The sequence below is a fragment of the Anabrus simplex genome, chromosome 1, assembly GCF_040414725.1.
Source record: "Anabrus simplex isolate iqAnaSimp1 chromosome 1, ASM4041472v1, whole genome shotgun sequence".
Lineage (NCBI taxonomy): Eukaryota > Metazoa > Arthropoda > Insecta > Orthoptera > Tettigoniidae > Anabrus > Anabrus simplex.
Window position 1 is genome coordinate 1,077,801,717 of NC_090265.1, and position 20,607 is coordinate 1,077,822,323.

The 20,607-nt window shown below is 37.6% G+C and overlaps 1 protein-coding gene across 2 annotated transcripts in view; it reads left to right on the plus strand.

The window, feature by feature from the left end:
- LOC136858009 (collagen alpha-1(II) chain) overlaps nucleotides 1–20,254 on the plus strand; it is a 209,645-nt gene extending 189,391 nt beyond the window's left edge. For both annotated transcript variants that reach the window (XM_067137199.2, XM_067137200.2), the window contains 4 exons: nucleotides 8,498–8,699; nucleotides 9,122–9,294; nucleotides 10,338–10,559; nucleotides 19,750–20,254. In XM_067137199.2, the coding sequence (XP_066993300.2) occupies nucleotides 8,498–8,699; nucleotides 9,122–9,294; nucleotides 10,338–10,559; nucleotides 19,750–19,896 (744 nt within the window). In that variant the 3' untranslated portion in view covers nucleotides 19,897–20,254. The remainder of the gene's footprint in view (nucleotides 1–8,497; nucleotides 8,700–9,121; nucleotides 9,295–10,337; nucleotides 10,560–19,749) is intronic.
- The last annotated feature ends 353 nt before the right edge of the window (nucleotides 20,255–20,607 follow it).

Genomic DNA, 20,607 nt, shown 5'->3' on the forward strand with positions numbered 1-20,607 from the left:
CCATCACAGAAAGTAAGAGCAATGAAAAAATCCTAAGTCCAACTGTACAGTGATGAGCATTGTCACATGCAACCATGATGCTGTCATTCCTAGTTCAATACTCAGGAGGCAATTAAACATTACTGATCACTATAATTACTTATGTACAATCTTAATTTATTTTACTAAAATGTATCAGTTTCCAAGATTCTTGAAATGTTTCCATTTTTTTTTTTTATGTTTTCTTTTTAGTTGATTGTTGTCAATTGTTATTAAGTGTATCCCTAAACAAAGTTAATGTTTATAGTGCACTCCATGAAAACACTGGTCACTAGAAATGGGTGTTTCCACCAGCCCTAGTGTCTATGATGGCCAGTAAGCACTCAGACATACTGTTCACAAGTTGTTGGATGGCTTGTGCCGGAATTTAATCCCACTCCTCCTCAGTTGTGCCACGGTGGTGGTGTCACGCTGTCTGATACTCCTTCCATGCATATCCCATACATATTTAATGGGATTTATATCAAGACTATGTGTGCTGGCCAACTTCCAACTTACTGCAGATTGCCATACCATAGCACTCCAGGATAAAATCAAATGGTCAGACATGTGAGGGGAGTGAGAGAACAGTAAGAAGGAGGTTGCAAGAAGTGTATCTTTCATCCAGGAGACCTGCACATGGACCCCTACTTGAACGACAACACAGAGAGACACATCTCCATTTCACGAGGCTGCATCTGGGATGGACCCAGGAGCAGTGTCCCTCTATTCTGTTCTCTTCTCTGACGAGAATCATTTTAATCTCAGGTCTCCTGATGGAAGAGGAAGAGTGTGGAGAAAGTCTGGAGAGAGGTACAGTGTCATTGCTTTCTCCTTGCGGACTCCATTTAGAGAGGCAGCTCAGGGATGGTGTGGGGTGGCATTAACAATGTGGCTCACACTGAGTTGATGTTCATCAATCACAGGATGCTCAATGCCCAAAAGTACATCAAAGAGATTCTGGTGGACCATGTGATGCCCTTTGTACCTTTCATGCTAATGCACGATAACGCCCGCAGCCATACCAGTCACTGCGTTGTGCAGTATCTGCAGAAAAATTGGTATTCGAACCCTGGATTGGCCAGCACACGTAGTCCTGACGTAAACCCCATTGAAGATGCGTGGGATGTGCTTGGAAGGAGTGTCAGTGTGAAAACACCTAGCATGACTGAGAACATTGTTGCTGGAGGAGTGGGATTGCATCCCAGAAGAGGCCATTCAACAACTTGTGAACAGTATACCTGAGCATTTACAGGCTGTCATAGATGCTAGGGGTGGAAACATCTGCTTTTAGTAACGAAAGTCCTCATGGAGTGCAGAACAAACATCAACTTTTTTTGCTATATATTTAATAACAGTTGATAACAACCAACTGAAAAGAAAACTTTAAAAACTGAAAAATTTCAGTTACAAAATGTAGCCTTGTGAAACATGTTTTGGTATTTTCTCTCCAAACTTCTAGCTTTTGTAAAATTGAAATTATTGGAAAACTAATACATGTTAGTGGAATAAATTAAGATTTGATATAAGAAATTAAAGTAATACACTTTTTCCTTGCCAGTCAGTGTGGAAGTTTCCATCATGGGAAGCAATTAGATAGCACCATTTCCTGTAAATGGTCTTAAATGCGAACGAGGTAGAAGGTTGCAGCCAGACTAATAGATGTGATGTGCGTGCTTGTTTGTGAAGCTCCATAGCCCAGGGGGTACAGACTCAGGTTTACAGTGGAAAGGTGGCCGGTTCAAATTTACTTCAAATGTTCTTTTCACTCCACTGGCAGCAATAGCAGACAAATTAATCAAATTGCTGGGAACTACAGCCCACCAAGGACCTCACATCCATGAGTCAGTTGTTGCTCTCATTGAACAAGGAAATAGAACTGCAACAAAGGCTGGATGACTCTAAGGTATCCCACAGAGTATGACGATGCATTGGATAAGATATTATCCAGAATCAGAAGACGTAAGCTGACGTGCTAGCTCGGATTTGTGGTGGGTCTTGAACCAGGAACAGAATGATTACTTGATCACCGAGATCCAACTGACCCCATTCATGAATGCTGTGCGGCTACGCCAGGCCATACATTTTTCTGGACCGGGCGAGTTGGCCGTGCGCGTAGAGGCGCGCGAGCTTGCATCCGGGAGATAGTAGGTTCGAATCCCACTATCGGCAGCCCTGAAGATGGTTTTCCGTGGTTTCCCATTTTCACACCAGGCAAATGCTGGGGCTGTACCTTAATTAAGGCCACGGCCACTTCCTTCCAACTCCTAGGCCTTTCCTATCCCATCGTCGCCATAAGACCTATCTGTGTCGGTGCGACGTAAAGCCCCTAGCAAAAAAAAAAAAAAAAACAACCTTTTCCTGGCAGCTAGAGGACAGCCTTCAGATGCCTGAATGAGGCAGGGTTACATTTGATTCTGGACTTCTTCACACACAGTGCCCTCTAACATATCTAACTTAACAGACTTTTAGAAGCACAATGCTAATCTACTCTTTGGGAACTTTCTCAGTAGTACATTTGCGTATTTAATCAGCAGCTTCTTCATAATTCTTGGGTCTATCGATGGGCAGTGCTATTCCCTAAAATTATACAGTGTCTCATAAACTGCAATTGAACTCTTCAAGAATTTGCTCAGTACTATAGTTGGATACATAATTGATTATGGACTTCTTGCCGTACAGTGCTCTCTAACGCTTATGCCTTACTAACGTTCATGATTGATGTGCAGTATCCTTAAAATTTTACAGTGCCTTATAAACTGCAGCTGATAAATACAAGTGTTATAGTGCTTCTTAAACTGCATCTGACAGTATCATTTCATATTTTTACCTGTGTATCTTTCAACACACAGTACTCCCTAAAGATTTGAGTGCTTCACTATCAGCAACCTACAGAATTCTTTATACTTCGCAATTTATTTATCTGTGCATTGTTTTACGCCTATTTGTGATCGGCTGATGATGACTAAAAGTACTGGTCAAAACCGGTACCAATTTTAATGAAATAGGAATGTACTCGAATTAATCAACATCCTTACTACAACCCCTAAATACCCTCATAACCATGTGCAGAGATCTGTACCCTTGGGCAGTAACTAAAACTGAGAAGACTTTTCCTATTTGTGAAACTCATAACCTGACTTTTAACCCTGTTTATCATCATACCATTGCCTACTGTCCATCTCACAACATTATCGAAGTCATTTTGCAGTTGCACACAATCTTTTAACTTATTTATTACTCTGTACAGAATAACATCATTTGCAAAAATCCTTATTTCTGATTCCACTTCTTTACACATACCATTGATGTATATAAGAAAACATAAAGGTCCAATAATACTGCCTTAAGGAATTCCCCTCTTAGTACAGGGACAGATAAAGCTTCGCCTACTCTAATTCTCTGAGTTCTATTTTCTAGAAACTTAGCCACCCAGTCAGTCACTCTTTGTCAAGTCTAATTGCACTCATTTTGGCCAGTAGTCTCCCATGATTTACCCTATCAAATGCCTTAGATAGGTCAATCGCGATACAGACCATTTGACCTCCTGAATCCAGGATATCTGCTATATCTTGCTGGAATCCTACAAGTTTGAGTTTCAGTTGAATAACTTTTCCTATACCCAAACTGCCTCCTATCAAATCAGTTATTAATTTTGCAAACATGTCTCATTTAATCAGAAAGAATGCTTTCCCAAAACTGACTGGCCTGTAATTTTCAGCTTTATGTCGTATCACCCTTTCCTTTATACACAGGGGCTACTATAGCAACTCTCTATTCATTTGGTATAGCTCCTTCATGCAAACAATAATCAAATAAGTACTTCAGATATGGTACTATATCCCAACCCATTGTCTTTAGTATATCCCCTGAAACCTTATCAATTCCAGCTGCTTTTCTAGTTTTCAACTTTTGTAGCTTACTGTAAATGTCATTGTTATCATAGATAAATTTTAATACTTCTTTAGCATTAGTCACTTCCTCTATCTGGACATTACCCTTGTAACCAACAATCTTTAGACACTGCTGACTGAATACTTCTGCCTTTTGAAGATCCTCGCATACACACTTCCCTTGTTCATTAATGATTCCTGGAATATCCTTCTTGGAACCTGTTTCTGCCTTAAAGTACCTATACACACTCTTACCATTTTTCACTAAAATTTGTATGACTGCCAATTTTGCTTGCCATCATGTTATCCTTAGCTGCCTTCTTTGCTAGATTCAATTTCCTAGTAGGTTCCTTCAATTTTTCCTTACTTCCACAGCCATTTCTAACTCTATTTCTTTCCAGTCTGTACTTCCTTCTTAGTCTCTTTATTTCTCTATTATAATAAGGTGGGTCTTTACCATTTCTTACCACCTTCAAAGGTACAAACCAGTTTTCACATTCCTTAACAATTGCTTTAAACCCATCCCAGAGTCTGTTTACATTTTTATTTACCGTTTTCCACCGATCATAGTTACTTTTTAGAAACTGCCTCATGCCTGCTTTATCAACCATATGGTACTGCCTAATAGTCCTAATTTTAATATCTTCCTTTCTTTCACATTTATTTTTAACTACCACAAAAACAGCTTCGTGATCACTAATAACATCTATTACTTTGGTTTCTCTATAGAGCTTATTTGGTTTTTACCAGCACCACATTCAAAATATTCTTCCCTCTAGTTGGTTCCATCACTTTCTGAATCAGATGCCCTTCTCATATTAACTTGTAAACTTATATTTCTTATTTTAATAGTATTGAAAGTTTGAATCATTTTATACTTTCTTTTAATTTATGCCCAAGGTCATCGAGAACTACTTCGGTGAGCACTGTGCATCATCGTCTTCACTTCTTATCTCAAAAACTTCTCATTTCTCAAAATTTGTTTATGAATTTATGAACAGCAGAACAACTTGGAGCCCAATCATCAGGGAAGTTTTCTTTAACTTTATCCATATGAAAACCCATATATGGGTTGCCTGTCCATATCCTTGCAGGAGGAAACCCATATATGGGCTTGCACAATACTTCAAAATGTTACTGGCTATCTGAGAACAAATGATTACATGAATAGTCAACAGATGACATGAGCTGTCCTTCCAAGCATTTTAAAGCTGAAAGCTGGTATTATGACTATATTAGGTACATTTCATTGTGAGTTATCAGCTGAGTTTTTCGACCGTGTGCAACTGAAGATTATTGTAGTTTATATTTTCCATTTCCTTCCTGCATTTTTGGCAAAATGGTTAAAAGAAAATTAAGAACAAGTGATGAGATAGAGGCAATAATTAATGAAAGTGGCAGCAAAGTGTCATTTAGTGACAGAGAAGGTCAATTTCCCAAGATATCTTCCAGCAGTGGTAGTGAATGTGAAAGTGACACAAGTGACCATACAAATGATAGTGCACATGCACCTTGTTCTGCCTGGATAGACGTGAGTAGTTTTGATCTAGTCCATCAACTAGGATTCCTACACATAATATTTAGCAGGGGCCTATATTACCATCCACTAGAGTATTTTTATCTTTTCTTTGATAATGAGATTTTTGAGATAATAATGAAGGAAACTGGTATTTATGGAAACACAAATAAGAAAATAAAAAGGCCTAGAATTGCATCATGGTCTCTCCCAAGTGTTTCAGACATAAAATCATATCTTCTCCTTTTTCTTTTGTTTCAGCAAGCTATGGACTATGCTATTTCAACTGTTTCCTGTCCTGAGCTTTAAACACTTGCCCAATACTCCCACATCCTTTAGTGAGCTCCCTTCCATTCTTCGGTCCACATCTTGCCTGTCTTTATTGTAGGTTATGTTCAAAAACTCGGTAGACCTTCAAGTTTCTTCTTTAAAGGGTCACATTGCAAGATGCCATCATGTACCCTAAGATCCTCAATCCTTTTACACCTCAGTGAACAAGGCCCTTTAGTGTTTCTTGTTCAGAAAGTAAGCAAAGATTCAAATGGACAATCTTCCTGGTCTCATTCATGTTCAGTGACCGTGGAAAGAAATCCTCCTTTTCCTAATAGTGTCTTATTTTCTCCATATGTGGATATAGTTTGTGATTGTCCCTTCTCCTATAATCTCCATTTCCTTTTACTGGGCCCAAGATCTTCCTTAGAATCTTCCTTTCGTTGGCTGCTAGTTGTTCTGCCAGATCTTTCTTATTCATTGAGAAGCATTCTGCTGCATATAGAGCTTCAGATTGAACTACTGTACAGTACCGGTAATGTCTAAGCTTGGATTTGAAAGATAAACCGTTCGTTATAGATATCTTTGGTTAGGTGGTAGGCCATTTCTGTCCTGTTGATTCTAGGTTTGAATGCATCTTTCTCATAAATATTAGGTTCTATCCACTCGCTTAGGTATTTGAATTTCTTTGTCTGTTATATTTTGCCCTAATTGACCTGTAGATTTCTGGGAGCTGCCTTGATAATTATTACAAACTATGTTTTCTCAAATGAAATCTGGAGACCTGCCTTAACCACTTGCATCTGAAGTTGGTTTATTCGATTTTTGGCTGTATCAAGTGAATTTGAAAAAATCGCCAGATTATCCGCGAAGGCTAAGTAATCAATTGTTATTTCTTGCTCTAACAACCTAGTCTAATCCCATTCTCAACACCTTCACTAAGATTTTTGCACCTTTCTCAAATAACTTTCTCCAGAACACAGTTGAAGAGCAGAGGAGAGAGCCCATCACCTTGTCTCACTCCTGTATTCATTTGAAAGCTGTCTGAAATTTCTCCCCTAAATTATTATTTTTTCTTTTTTTTACAAGTTGCTTTATGTTGCACCGACACAGATAGGTCTCATGGCGACAATGGAAGAGGAAGGGGCTAGGAGTAGAAAGGAAGCGGCCATGGCCTTAATTAAGGTACAGCCCCAGCATTTGCCTAGTGTGAAAATGGGAAACCTCGGAAAACCATCTTCAGAGCTGCCAACAGTGGGGTTCGAACCCACTATCTCCCGGATACTGGATACTGGCTGCACTTAAGCGACTGCAGCCGTCGAGCTCGGTCCCTAAATTATTAATACTGTTCTGTCTTCTTCATGTGGCATTTATTCAGTGAACAATTATTACAGTAATAACAACATTCAGAACTGTACTTTGCTTCTTTTTAGGATTATTATTATTTGTCCCCCTTGTATTTAGTTAGTGAACTGTGATTAAAGTAACAATTTCTCAAACTACATTATACTGGTAAAATTGTTCAGTGACACTTGTGTCGTTCTTGTAGTAACAAATTTTCACAACATAAGAAAACTTCGTTCCTAGAACAGATCAGTGATGAAATTCAGCGAAACCCAAAATATATGTTGTTTTTATACATGAATACATACCGTAATTTAGGTAGTCTTAGTTGTATTTACATCAAATTACTTTTTTCTTTCCAAAATTCAACATTCACCCTCAGCCGTAATACATCATCACCTGTGAAGGATTAAATAATCTCCTGATAATGAGCCAATTCTATACACACATATGAGTCATAAATAAACACTTAATGTGGAATTGAATACTTGTGCCTATTTCAATAGACGTAGCTTTCTTAACATACTACTCTACCTGCTCAGTTTTAGCAGCTGTTTCACTCAGAATGATAACACATAGTTGCCAGCTAGCTCCGGACTCATGGACAACTCACATTCTGCTCACCTGGTAGTTTCCAAAGTCATTAAACCCACCACAATTACCTAGCAAGTCTGCATTCTGCCTGTCACTTCCACACGCCCATGGACTACTGTAAACATTCTTCTTAGCTACCCCTCTTATATTATTGTGTGTGTCCTTCCATCCCTGTTATTTTATGTGCAATAGTTCTCTAATTTAAATCCCATACAAAATAACAAACTACCCTCTTTTGAAATCTGTGAAGTTAAATTGAATACAATTTGCTGAATGTGGTATCAGTTGTACACCTTTATCATTATTCCTAATATGTATGTTGGGTATTCAGCCCGAAGGCTGGTTGGATTTTCAACAGGTTCACAATTAGCTGTCATAGATGGCCTAGGTGTCACTGAAGAGGCGTACTAGGGAAATGAGAAGTGAGGTAGTTTCCCGTTGCTTTCCTCACCGAGCCAGAAGTTGCTATTGCACATCAGTCTGCCAAGCCCACTGAAATGCCTGCACCAACTGACCCTACGAGCGACATTTTCACACCATTCGTAGCAGGGACTGGCTGCATAAGGAATGGCATTACTAGCATCACTCATACCTCAGCCACTTTCATATTGTCAAAGCCAAGGAAGAGACTGAGACAGATCAATGAACATAATAATTTTATTCTAGCCCATACCAGAAGACATAGTGCACTCTAAACACTACATCTTGCCAGCAGGCATTTCCTAATAGGGTTTTACCTAAATAACTATGACATTTCCCTTTTTACATTTTCATGCTATACCATTTTTCCAATGAATATTTACAGCCCTAATGTTTGGGAGAAAAAATTATTAAAATAGTGTAACACTTCTGTTTAATTCAGGGACCTGACCCTCTAAGTGGTGATGAACCAGCTCGAATCTTTGGAGCAGATCTCAGTGAAGAAGGCCGTCGAGAATTAGTCCTCAAGGCATATGAGCATCTCAAGTCCTCCTTTGAGCGTTTCAAGAAGCCTGATGGTCAGAAATCATCTCCAGCTAAGACATGTCGTGACTTGTCTGTTGCTCATCCAGAGCTGCCCAGCGGTAAGTCATAACACTGTGTGTCATCATTCACACTCTCTTTTCAAATTTCTTGCTCAGAATTGAAGGTTATCAGTTAAAAACATTAGGATACGATTCCCTTGCATAGCGAATACTAAACAGTGTATATTCAATATTATGACCTATCCATTTCTATCTTACTTAGCTCCACCTGCTCCTGCTGCAATCTCACACAAGTTATAACTAAAACACAGCTCAAGCATGATAGTGTGATAATAATAACTTTGCTTGCTTGTTGTTTAAAGGGGCCCAACATCTAAGGTCATTGGCCCAATAACAACTTTGACCTGAGTGGACAGTTATATGTGTTTTGTATTAGCCACATATTCATTCCTCTTATATCCAGAATGTTTTCATTTCAAAATGGTGTTATCATACATTACACAAGTAGTTTCTATCTTTAGGTGATTACTGGGTCGATCCCAATGAGGGTGATGTTCGAGATGCTATCCTGGTGTACTGTGATATGGAGAAGAAAGCAACCTGTGTCTTGGCCAATCCTACAAAGACACCTGAGATCACTTACACTGGTACTGACCAGGAAATATGGATTGGAGACGTGGAAGGTGGCATGAAGGTAAGTGGTCTAATCCACTTAGGAAATCAAGATACAGTGCAGAACGGAAGATTTTGTTTATAAAAGTAGTTTATAAATTCATATTTATAATGCTACTCCTAATAATACCCATATACTTGACTCTGATAGATATCTAATCAGTACCAACTTGAAAATCATGAGTATGAACATTGGAAATTGTTTAGAGTAAAACTCTTTAAGTGTTGTGTTTTTTGTTTACAAACAGACAAAGTTTAATTTACTATTTTTTATTTTAACAAAGTATACAGTAAATAGTTCAAACTTAAACAAAAGATTCACAACGGTCTTTTTTTTCCTTTTTAATTATCAGTGTTTAAATAAAACCTCAATTCTTAGCTAGACTAACATTGGTTCTATAGTGGAACATGAGGAAATATGAGTGAATTACGAATGTTCAGTATGAGACAAGTGCACTTAATGCACACTACTTATGATCAAATGCATTTCCAAGATTTCACCAGTCTCTTGATTATTGCTTAATTAAGGACATTGTTTATCACAGAAACTAATGTACGTCATGATACCAGTACTATAGTATCAACAGTGGAAGGCTATGTTTTCATATTACTGCACAACTGTTAATTATACTTGTTGTAAAGTTGGTGATGGTGATTATTTTTTTGTAAGAGAAAGTACAACTGGGTAACCATCCTCTCTTAACACTAATCAGAGGGAAAATGGAAGATGTCTGATACTTCAAAAAGTAAAGTTATCAAAAAAGAAAGGGAATGGCACAAAGGGTGGAAAAATGAAAGGCTCCCTAAGCCTCACAAACCCTATACCTTAGGAGTCAGAAGAAAACAAGAGTTGTTGGAAATTTCTACCATGAAAATGCACATATAACCCACAAATAAAAGTAAACATTTCCCTGCAGTGTTTCCATAAAGTACACGTTGGAGAATTTTTGTAAAAAAGTTACAATGGAAGGTATGAAAAAGTTGGGGAATATTTTATGCATTTCAAGAATATGTCTGTATAAATTACTACATGAAATATTGTTTTTAATCATTGTTATGTTCCAGCTATCATATAAGGCTGACAGTAACCAGGTGGGCTTCCTGCAACTCTTATCACAGTCAGCAGAGCAGAATCTCACCTATCACTGCAAGAATTCTGTTGCCTATTTTGATGCGGTCAAGCGTACTTACCGAAAGGGTATTAAACTCTTGGCATGGAATGATGCTGAAATAACACCAAGAGGAAACCAGAGGTTCCGTTATGAAGTGGTGGAGGATGAATGTCGGGTACGTTTTAAACTATGCTTCCAAGTCAATTCATTATCAATCCATCTCAACATCTTTATGAAATGTGTGCTGCATTATGGTCTGACTTTTAAACATACCATTAACTTATGAATTATGAGTACTTATAGATCATAAAGGTAGCAAGATATTATCAGGATAAAGCATTTTTTTAATATGTGTAAAGCTAGAAAAATTACAGTTAAAAAAGTTTGTCTTTAATATCTGATATAGTAAAAGATTGTGAATTGTATGTTCCTGCAGGAAGCCAGGGGTTGGTTGGTTGGTTGGCCATCCTGAGATTTCTTCATGCATTTTCTTTACTCTAGACTGCTCACCATATTTTGGAGATCATTACTATTTACCTGGCAAGCCACATCACTCCATAGATTCTTCTCGTTACCACTACCCTACCGTACCCTCCCACCCCTCTGTCAATTTTGCTGCAATTAATTATTTCTGTTGTGTTTTTGGATACGGTACTCTGATATCTCAACATCTGAAATAGGTTACAATATTGGTCAAAAGAATAAGGATGAAAGTTCATTCCCACGTCACAGTCTTGATTTTCATATATTTTGCTCCAGGAAGTTACAATATTATATTAAGAGCAGGCATTCTGGAGGAAAGACTTAGAACTTAGTGGGTGGGAGGATTTAAAATGTCACTTTTGACCATTTTTGCATTTGATTACTGATGTTGAGTCAAGAATATCATCATAGCCATCTTTTGAAACATTCTCTTCAGATGTAATATTGGAGTTCAACATCATCCTTTACATTATTGTCTCTATCATACTCTTTATCTGTTGATAGTTCTTTACCCAGAACTTAATTAACAAAATCAGTAAACCACACAACCACTGCAGAAATGGCCACATCTAAAGTTTAACCAACACAAACTTTACACATGATTATGCTCACCAGGGTGCAATGTTACCCCAACGGCCTCACATTGTGAACAGCACCAGGTGAATTTCACTCACTTACTGGGTGATGTAAAGTTCTGTCATTTTTTAGAGGTCATCAAGGTGGGGAAGGCTGTGTCTATATATGCAATTAAAGTACAGAAGAAAACAAAGTTGTCTGAGGTATCATACCACCCTGGTCAGCATTCTAGGACTGATATACTTATTAAAAAAGCATTTTGTATCATCCATCTAAGTAGTGTCATTGTGTTGATATCTTGAATGTTCATGTGCAAACCAGAAAGCTGACCTCTAAGTTGTTAGTAAACATAACAACATCTATATGTAGCCCTTCCTATAGATGGAACATCCAACTCCAATAGTAGGCATTTCACTTGAAGTTATACACCTGTAGTAAGAAAGCATTAGAGTCATGTTCTGAAAAGTGTAATGAAAATCATCATTATCAAATTTTCCAGTTTACTCCAGGTGGAGCCAAATATGGTTCTTCTCCACTTCGTCTTGTCTCTCCACCATTCCACATCCAACACTATGTTCCAGTCCAGGTTCTGTTGTCCTGTGCTGTTCTTCACAGAGTCCATCCATTGTAATCTTGGTCTCCCTCATCCTCTCTTCCCTGCCGTCTGTCTTTCCAGTGGGTGCTTGTCTTGGCAGTCTTTCTTCTTTCATCTGCTTGATATGTCCAAACCATCTCAATCTGTTCTGCTTTAGTTTGTCAGTTTTTGCACATTTAGCTCTTTCCATATGCCTTCATTTCTCACTCTATCCCACATTGTCTTCTATAGCATTCTCCTCAGGAACTTCATTTCAGCTGCCTATACTCTCATCTCTCTTTGTCCAGATTTCTGCTGCATATGTCATTATACATTACTTCTTTAGCCTTCATCTTTATTCCATATTAATCTCCATACCTGGTGGTAAAAGGCACTCCTCAGTTGTACCCTTCTACAAACTTACATATCAATTTTTCCATTTTCTGTCAGTTCACTTCCCAAGTATTTGAATTGTTCTACTATTTTAAGTTCCTTGTCTCTCATTTTGATAGCTCCTTTTCCTTCTTTACTTCATCTACTCATCACCATTGTCTTGCTCTTTTCCACGTTGATCATCCATCCTCATTGTTCAATCCCTCTATTCATATCATTCAGCTGTTATTGTACCTCCACCTCATCTTCTCCCCAGATCATACAATCAACACTACATTCATTCTTTCCCCTCTTTAATCTTCCTTTGCTGCCTTTATGTCATCATCCATCTCCAGTATGAACAGCAATTTCCAATATCCTTTCCATTATCTTGTCAGCATGGGAGAGGATGATGATTCCTTGGTAGTTACTGCATATATCTTATCTCCTTTTCTTGAATGTTGGTATTATGACCCCTTTTCCCCAATCCTCTAGCATGTTTCCTCTCTCCGTGCAACACTTATGTATTCTATATGTCCACTGGTCCTGCAGCCTTGATCATTTCTATGGTTACTTCATCTATTCCCATAGCTTTTCTCATCTTCATCTTTTCAACTGCCCATTTCACCTCTGTCACTGTAATGTCTGATTGCTTCTCTATTACTTCTTCTATTTCTACTGCCTGGATATCTTCTTTGCATGTCTGGTTTCTCACATTGAGCATTCCCTGAAATATTCTTTCCGTGTGTTCATTATCTCTTCTGGTTTTATTATTCACTAATGCGGTGTTCCACTGTTTCATTCCTACAATTTCTTACAGTTCCAAATACTGTAATAATTTTTCCCACTGTTGAAATCTTCCTTTACTTTCTGGGTGAATATTTCCCAACTTTTCTTTGGCTACTTCTTTTTTGCAAACTCATTTCGCTTCCATGCTGCATACAGGAAAATCAGAGAAACCTATGGAGAAAGGAGATTAAGGTGTATGAATATTAAGAGCTCAGATGGAAAGCCACTTCTAAGGAAAGAAGATAAAGCAGAAAGATGGCAAGAAGATATCCAACAGTTGTATCAAGATGTAGGTGATTTTGGCTGTTGATGCAGGTGAAATGAGAGACCCAATTTTGAGGTCAGAGTTTGATAGAGCTGTGAGAGACCTAACTAGGAACAAAGCACCTGGAATTGATGATATTCCCTCTGAATTACTGACTACCTTGGGAGAAACCAGCATGTCAAGGTTATTCCATTTAGTGTGTAACATGTATGAGACAGGAGAAGTTCCATCCGATTATTGGCAGAATGTTGTTATACCTATTCCCAAGAAAGCTGGTGCTGACAAGTGTGAAAACTACCACACCATTAGTTTAGTATCTCAATGCCCGCAAAATTTTAACACGTATTATTTACAGAAGAATGGAAAGGCAAGTAGAAGCTGAGTTGGGAGTGATCAATTTGGCTTCAGAAGAAATGTGGGAACACATGAAGCAAGCCTGACTTTACGTCTGATCCTAGAGGATCGAATTAAGAAGGACAAACCCACATACATGGCGTTCATAGATCTAGAAATGGCATTCAATAATGTTGATTGGACCAAGCTATTTGAGATTCTGAAGGTGATTGGAATCAGATACCAAGAATGAAGAATTATCTACAATCTGAATAAAAATCAGTCTGCAGTGATAAGAATCGAGGGCTTTTAAAAGGAAGCAGCAATCCAGAAAGGAGTGAGGCTCGGCTGCAGTCTGTCTTGCCTCCTTTTCAGTGTTTACATAGAACAGGCAATAAAGGAAATCAAAGAGGAATTTGGAGAGGGAATTACAATCCAAGGAGAGGAAATCAAAACCTTGAGATTTGCCGATGATATTGTTATTTTATCTGAGACCGCAGAAGATCTCGAGAAGTTGCTGAATGGTATGCACGAAGTCTTGGGTAAGGAGTACAAGATGAAAATAAATAAGTCCTAAACAAAAGTAATGGAGTGCAGTCGAACGAAGGCAGGTGATGCAGGAAATATTAGATTAGGAAATGAAGTTTCAAAGGAAGTAGATGAATATTGTTACTTGTGTAGTAAAATAACTAACAATGCCAGAAGTAAGGAGGACACAAAATGCAGACTAGCACAAACAAGGAAGAACTTTCTTAAGAAAAGAAATTTGCTCACTTCAAACATTGATATCAGAATTAGAAAGATGTTTATGAAGACATTTATCTGGGGCGTGGCATTGTATGTAAGTGAAACATGGACGATAACTAGCTTAGAAAGAAAGAGAATAGAAGCTTTTGAAATGTGGTGTTACAGAAAAATGCTGAAGGTGAGATGGATAGATTGAATCACGAATGAAGAGATACTGAATCGAATTGGTGAGAGGAAATCAATTTGGCTAAATTTGATGAGAAGAAGAGATAGAATAGGGTCGGCCAACCGGCTGGCGTTTGATGTAAGAGAGACCGTGTGACGTCGGAGAGACCATGTGACGTAAGAGCACAGAAGGTGGGGAGCCGCTGTCGTAGACTGGATACGAAGAGACAGCCTCGCTTTGTAGTAAACACGTGAAGTGCCATACATGCTGATGGCTACGGCTTTTATAGACACTTTTCACAACAAGCCACACACATCCTTCTTATTTAAAAATTTATCTCTTAGTTCTCTATCACACTGTAAATCTAATAACTCTAACTGTAGGTCCAGATAAACGTTATCTGCAACACCTGAAAATGGCGTGGTTAAAAGTTGAATATAAGTTTCCAGACATTCCAAATTGTTAAATCTAGGATCAAATTCCGAAAAAAGTTTTTTTTAATGATTTTGACATACCTATCAATATCCTCAGCCGTATAGTGTTAGTGGTACAGTACATAAGTATGGACGAACCGGGCACATCACAGTGCGAGAAGCTATCTACGCCTCTGCTCTTTTTATCTTTATGGGAAGATCTATATTTATTTGTTGAAAATGATAGGATTGCTACAGCTAAATGTTTAGTTTGTAGAAAAGAGCTACAGTATGTAAAAATATATAATTTACAAGCCACTACAGTTTGTATCACGCTGCAGATTATAATCAGTATCAAGGCGAGGAAAGGGTACGTGTAATTACAGAACTAAAAGGTAAATTAAATAACCATGTCGAGCATTCGATCAGTGAGTCTGAGTCAGCAGTTCGACTGAGTTATAAAATTTCATATTTAATTGCAAAGAAACTTAAAAACCGTTCAGTGGTGGTGAGTTCGTAAAGGAATGTTTAATTCTGGCAGGTGAGGAGTTTTGTCTAAATATCATTCAAGAGTTTGAAGCTACCAGCTTGTCCGCGCACACAGTGTCGACAAAAATTCAAGACCTATCTGATGATATCCACCTACAATTATTAGAACCGACAAAAAGCTTCCGGGCATACTCCTTAGCAATTGACGAGGGCACAGATAGATATTTCTGACATGGCCCAGCTAGCCGTTTTCATACGAGGGGTTGACAAAAACTTTACAATTTGGGAGGAAATACTGAATTTAGTGCCTATGAAGAATACCACGAAAGGCATCGACATTTTCAAGTGCATTGTAAGTGTTGTTGAAAATGCTTCTTTGTTATGGAACAAACTAGTTTCAATAGCAACAGATGGTGCACCTTCTATGTTTGGGCTCAATTCTGGAGTAGTTGGGCTCATAATGTTTAAAAAAAGTTTCCCCTATTGCATAGGTTTGCAGCGAGAATGTTGAGTATTTTCGGTTCCACATATGCCTGTGAACAAAACTTTTAAATCAACAAAACCAAAACATTGAAGCCAGTTGTCAGATCACGATTTGAAGTTTGCTCTTAAACATAGTGTTTCCTCAAGCATTAACTCCAAATATTGCAAAACTAGTAAACGAAACAAGACTACAAAAATCAAGGAAACCCACGAGTGGCAACTGAGTATCGATATCATGAGATAAAACGTATGTTTTGAGTTTACAGGTTACTCTCTGTACTATTTTTGTTGTAAAACTGTGCTGTTTGTCACTATTAGCACTATTTTTTACAGTGGGTGATATTGTAAAACACAGCAATCTTGTGTTCCATATCAATTCCGAAGATTCACCGGAAAAAGCTAGTTTAGTTTGTATATGTAGAAATAAAGTAGCTTTATAAATTTTATGTTAATTCATAACAAAGTTATGTTACAATAAATTATGTGGAGAGAAATATGTATTACACATAACCGCATTGTACTACCTGCAGCCCTTGGGCCTCCCCCTAGGAATGACGTTGTGATTCCCCCTCGCCCCTCTAGCCTTCACTTCTCAGTTACAGTACTAAGTACCTCGTATCGCTGCCCGAGCAGAGTGTGTGACGTGTTACCTGACATCACACGTACACGCAGTTGGCTGACCCTGAGATAGAATGATAGGACACATCTTAAGACACCCAGGACTTGTTCAGTTGGTTTATTGAGGGAAGTGCAGGTGGTAAGAACGGTAGGGGTGGACCGAGGTATGAATATGACAAGCAAATTAGAACAGATGTAGGATGCAATGATTATGCAGAAATGAAAAGGTTAGCACAGGTAGGGTGACATGGAGAGCTGCATCAAACCATCTCTGGACTGATGACTTAAGTAACAGCATATATAGCAGGCAGCTCCTGAGCAGTATTCTTTCTACTTATAAATGTCCTGCATGCACATATGATGAATGGGATGTCTACTAACTAATTTTCACAGGGGCACTACTGCCAGCAGGCAGGTTATGTCAATATGAAGAGAGAACAACCGGATGGTCACTCACAGCCTGTTTCTTACTGCTACCCATCTAATGCAACCCCTTGTATTAGTAAACCTTGTTTCTGACCACATAGTAGGCCTACTAGGCTGATGTATGGTACAGCAGTAGTACATTTGCTATCTGCATATTGGCAACGGCTAGTGTGTTCAGCAACAACGAATACACAGACATAATTTTAATCTATGGAGAATCTGGTCGGAATGCAACCGAAGCTCCAAACAAATGTTTGCCTTCTACACAGGAATTTTGCTGAACAGTATTAGTTTTTGTTTCATACAAATAGCTCTTTTATAGAGTGGAATGTCTACACGTGTATAAATTAACAAGTTATTAAATTTTCTTTTCTGCATCTTTGGTGTATTTACAAATGCAACCTTTTATGGAATGTGTGGAGTAAAATGACTGCTATTTGTTCCACAACATCCAAAATACAACACGCTGTAGCACTCCTTCAAAAACAAGTTATTAGGCATCCCATGCATCACTAGTGCATGCGAGACATTTGTAAGTAGAACGTACAGCACTCACGAGCCGCCTGGTATAAATGATATGAGTAAAGATCTGGAATCACAGATAAGGATATTTGCGGATGATGTTACACTGTATAGAATAGTAAATGAGTTGCAGAATTGTGAGCGACTGGAGGAGGACTTAAAGTAGCAGACAAAGGTATGAATGGAATGAAAAGTCAATTGTAAGTTTCACCAAGAGGAGAAGTCATCTAAGTTTTAATTATTGTGTTGATGGGGTGATAGGACCTCATGGAGAAAAATGTAAGTACCTAGGTGTTAATATAAGGAATGATCTTCATTGGGATAATCATATTAACAAAGTAGTTAAGAAAGGTTACAGATCTCTTCACATCGTTATCACAGTACTTAGGGGTTGTAGTAAGGATGTAAAGGAGAAGGAATATAAGTCTCTGGTAAGACCACAGTTAGAGTATGGCTCCAGTTTGGGTGACCATCACCAGGACTACTTAATTTGAGAACTGAAAAAAAATTCAAAGGAAAGCAGCACGATTTGTTCTGGGTGATTTCTGACAAAGGAGTAGTGTTACTAAAATGTTGTAAATGAGATTCTTGACTATGTGGTATGTTTTGAGCTGTCAGTGGTGAGTTGGCGTGGAATGACATAAGTAGAAGAATAACCTTGAGTGGAGCTTTTAAAAGTAGGAAAGATTAGATGAAGATAAAGTTGGAATTCAAGAGGACAGATTGGGGCTAATATTCATTTATAGGATGATGAGCAAGGAATTAGAATAAATTATCAAGGAAAATTTCGATAAATTTCCAAGTTTGTTGAAAATATTTAAGAAAAATCTGGGTAAACAATTATAAATAAATGTAAATATTAAGTAAGCAATTGATAGGTAATCTGCCACCTGGGCAACCGTCCTAAAGGCAGATCACCGATTGACGATACTACCGGTTTATCATCATCCTGTGCCCAGTCCACTTTCATCATTACTAGTGAAGATTAACTTTTACATTATTCATATGCTTTTCTAAAATTAAGTTATTTGTTTTTGCTGTGTTATTTTAATTTATCAATTCACATATTATACGGTACTGTTTTGTCAAAACAGGACAATTAAGCTTTAGTAACATTCTTCTGTAAAACATTATAATTTTATTTCTTTTAAAAACATAAACCTCCTCCCCTTGTTTAGTTTGCCTGTCATAAACATGTTTCAAACCCAAATAATACATCACATTGTCTTTACTAGATAAATGCCTGATCTCAGCCACTAGAATCATAAGTTGAAGTATTATAGATATTTCAAAAAGTAATTATCAGCTTCTCTTGTCATAATAACATGGACTCTTCTGCTAGTATCAGAAATTCTTCTTCTTCTTAATTCTCAATCCTAAGATTGGTTGGCAGCAATTCGTCTTCTCCACTCTTCTCTGTAATCCGCTAATCTCTTCATTTCCACATGAGCCTGTTCCTACGTCATCTCTGATCTGTCTTGAATATTGCAGTCTAGGTCTTCCTCTTTTACCTTGAATCATTCCTTCCATGACATTAACTATGAAACCATTGTGCCTATAGAGATGGTCAATTAATTGGTCTCTTCTTTTCCTTATTGTTGCTAAAAAGGATCTTTTTTCGCCTATTCGTCGAAGAACTTCTTTATTGGTGAGTTTTTCTGTCCATGAGATCTTTTCCATCCTCCTCCAGCACCACAGCTCAAATGCTTCCAAACGTTTCTTATCACGTGCTCTAATAGTCCACGTTTCTGAACCATACAAGGCCACACTCCAGACAAAGCACTTAATAAATTTCTTCTTGGTCTCCACATTTAAAGTCCTTGATGTAAGTAGTATCATTTTCTTGTAAAAAGCAATTTTTGCTTGGAAAATTCTGCTCTTTATGTCGACTGAACTTTTGCCATCTGGAGTGATTTTACTTCAGAAATTATGTAAGTTCATTTTTTTTTTAAATGAAATTTGTGTCATTATCTCAATTATTAATAATTCCATGGAAAAACATACAAACAAGAAAATGATACTATGTTACCACCATAGGTGAATAACCCTATACATAATTGTTCTAAAATTACTCATAATCTGTAACTAATAATGTAATTATTGTTTCAGTTCAAGCGCAGTGACTGGGCGAAGTCTGTAATAACGTATGCTACAGACAAGGCAGGCCGATTGCCCATCATTGATATTGCTGTGCGAGACATCGGCCAAGCTGACCAGAGCTTTTGGGTGGAGATTGGATCAGTCTGTTTTACTTGAACCACTCATGGGTTCACTGCCACAAGTATTCCAATGCCTTCAGGAGATAAGGAGCTGCCACAATTTGAGGAAGGGTCCTAGCTGAAAGTTACCACCAAATGTACTTAAGACTCCTGCAGCCTCCCCTAAGCCTGGAACACTACACTGCCATACAAGAGAACTGTGTTAGATTAAAAAGGAATCAAAACAGTATATTTATAATTTTATAGAATGTTTACCATTTTTTATTTCCTTTTAAAGAAACAAAATTAAAATTTTATAGGGATTTGTTATTTAAAAATACCTCAAGAACTGTGTTCCATTTGAAGTGTAATCAACATTCCACACTCAATAAAGCTCTTGCATAAAGTCTTTATAACAGCGATTATGAAGTTATTTTCCATGCTATTCATTCTTTCCCCATCTTATATCACCATCACTGAAAAGCTGAGGTTTTGTTTGTTTAAAGTTGGATACCATGGAATTCACTTCCATTTTGGCAGGTCAAGAAGCATAAGCTGTGGAAAACCAATGGTAATAGTTCTCCAAGGATCCAGATCTATAGGTCCCAAACTTAATAAAATAAAATAAAATAAAATAAAATAAAATAAAATAAAATAAAATAAAATAAAATAAATATAAAATAAATAAATATAAAATAAATAAATAATCATGTAGCCTCAGCTACCAAATGCAGACATTTTAATGTGACAACATTTCAACATTTCATTT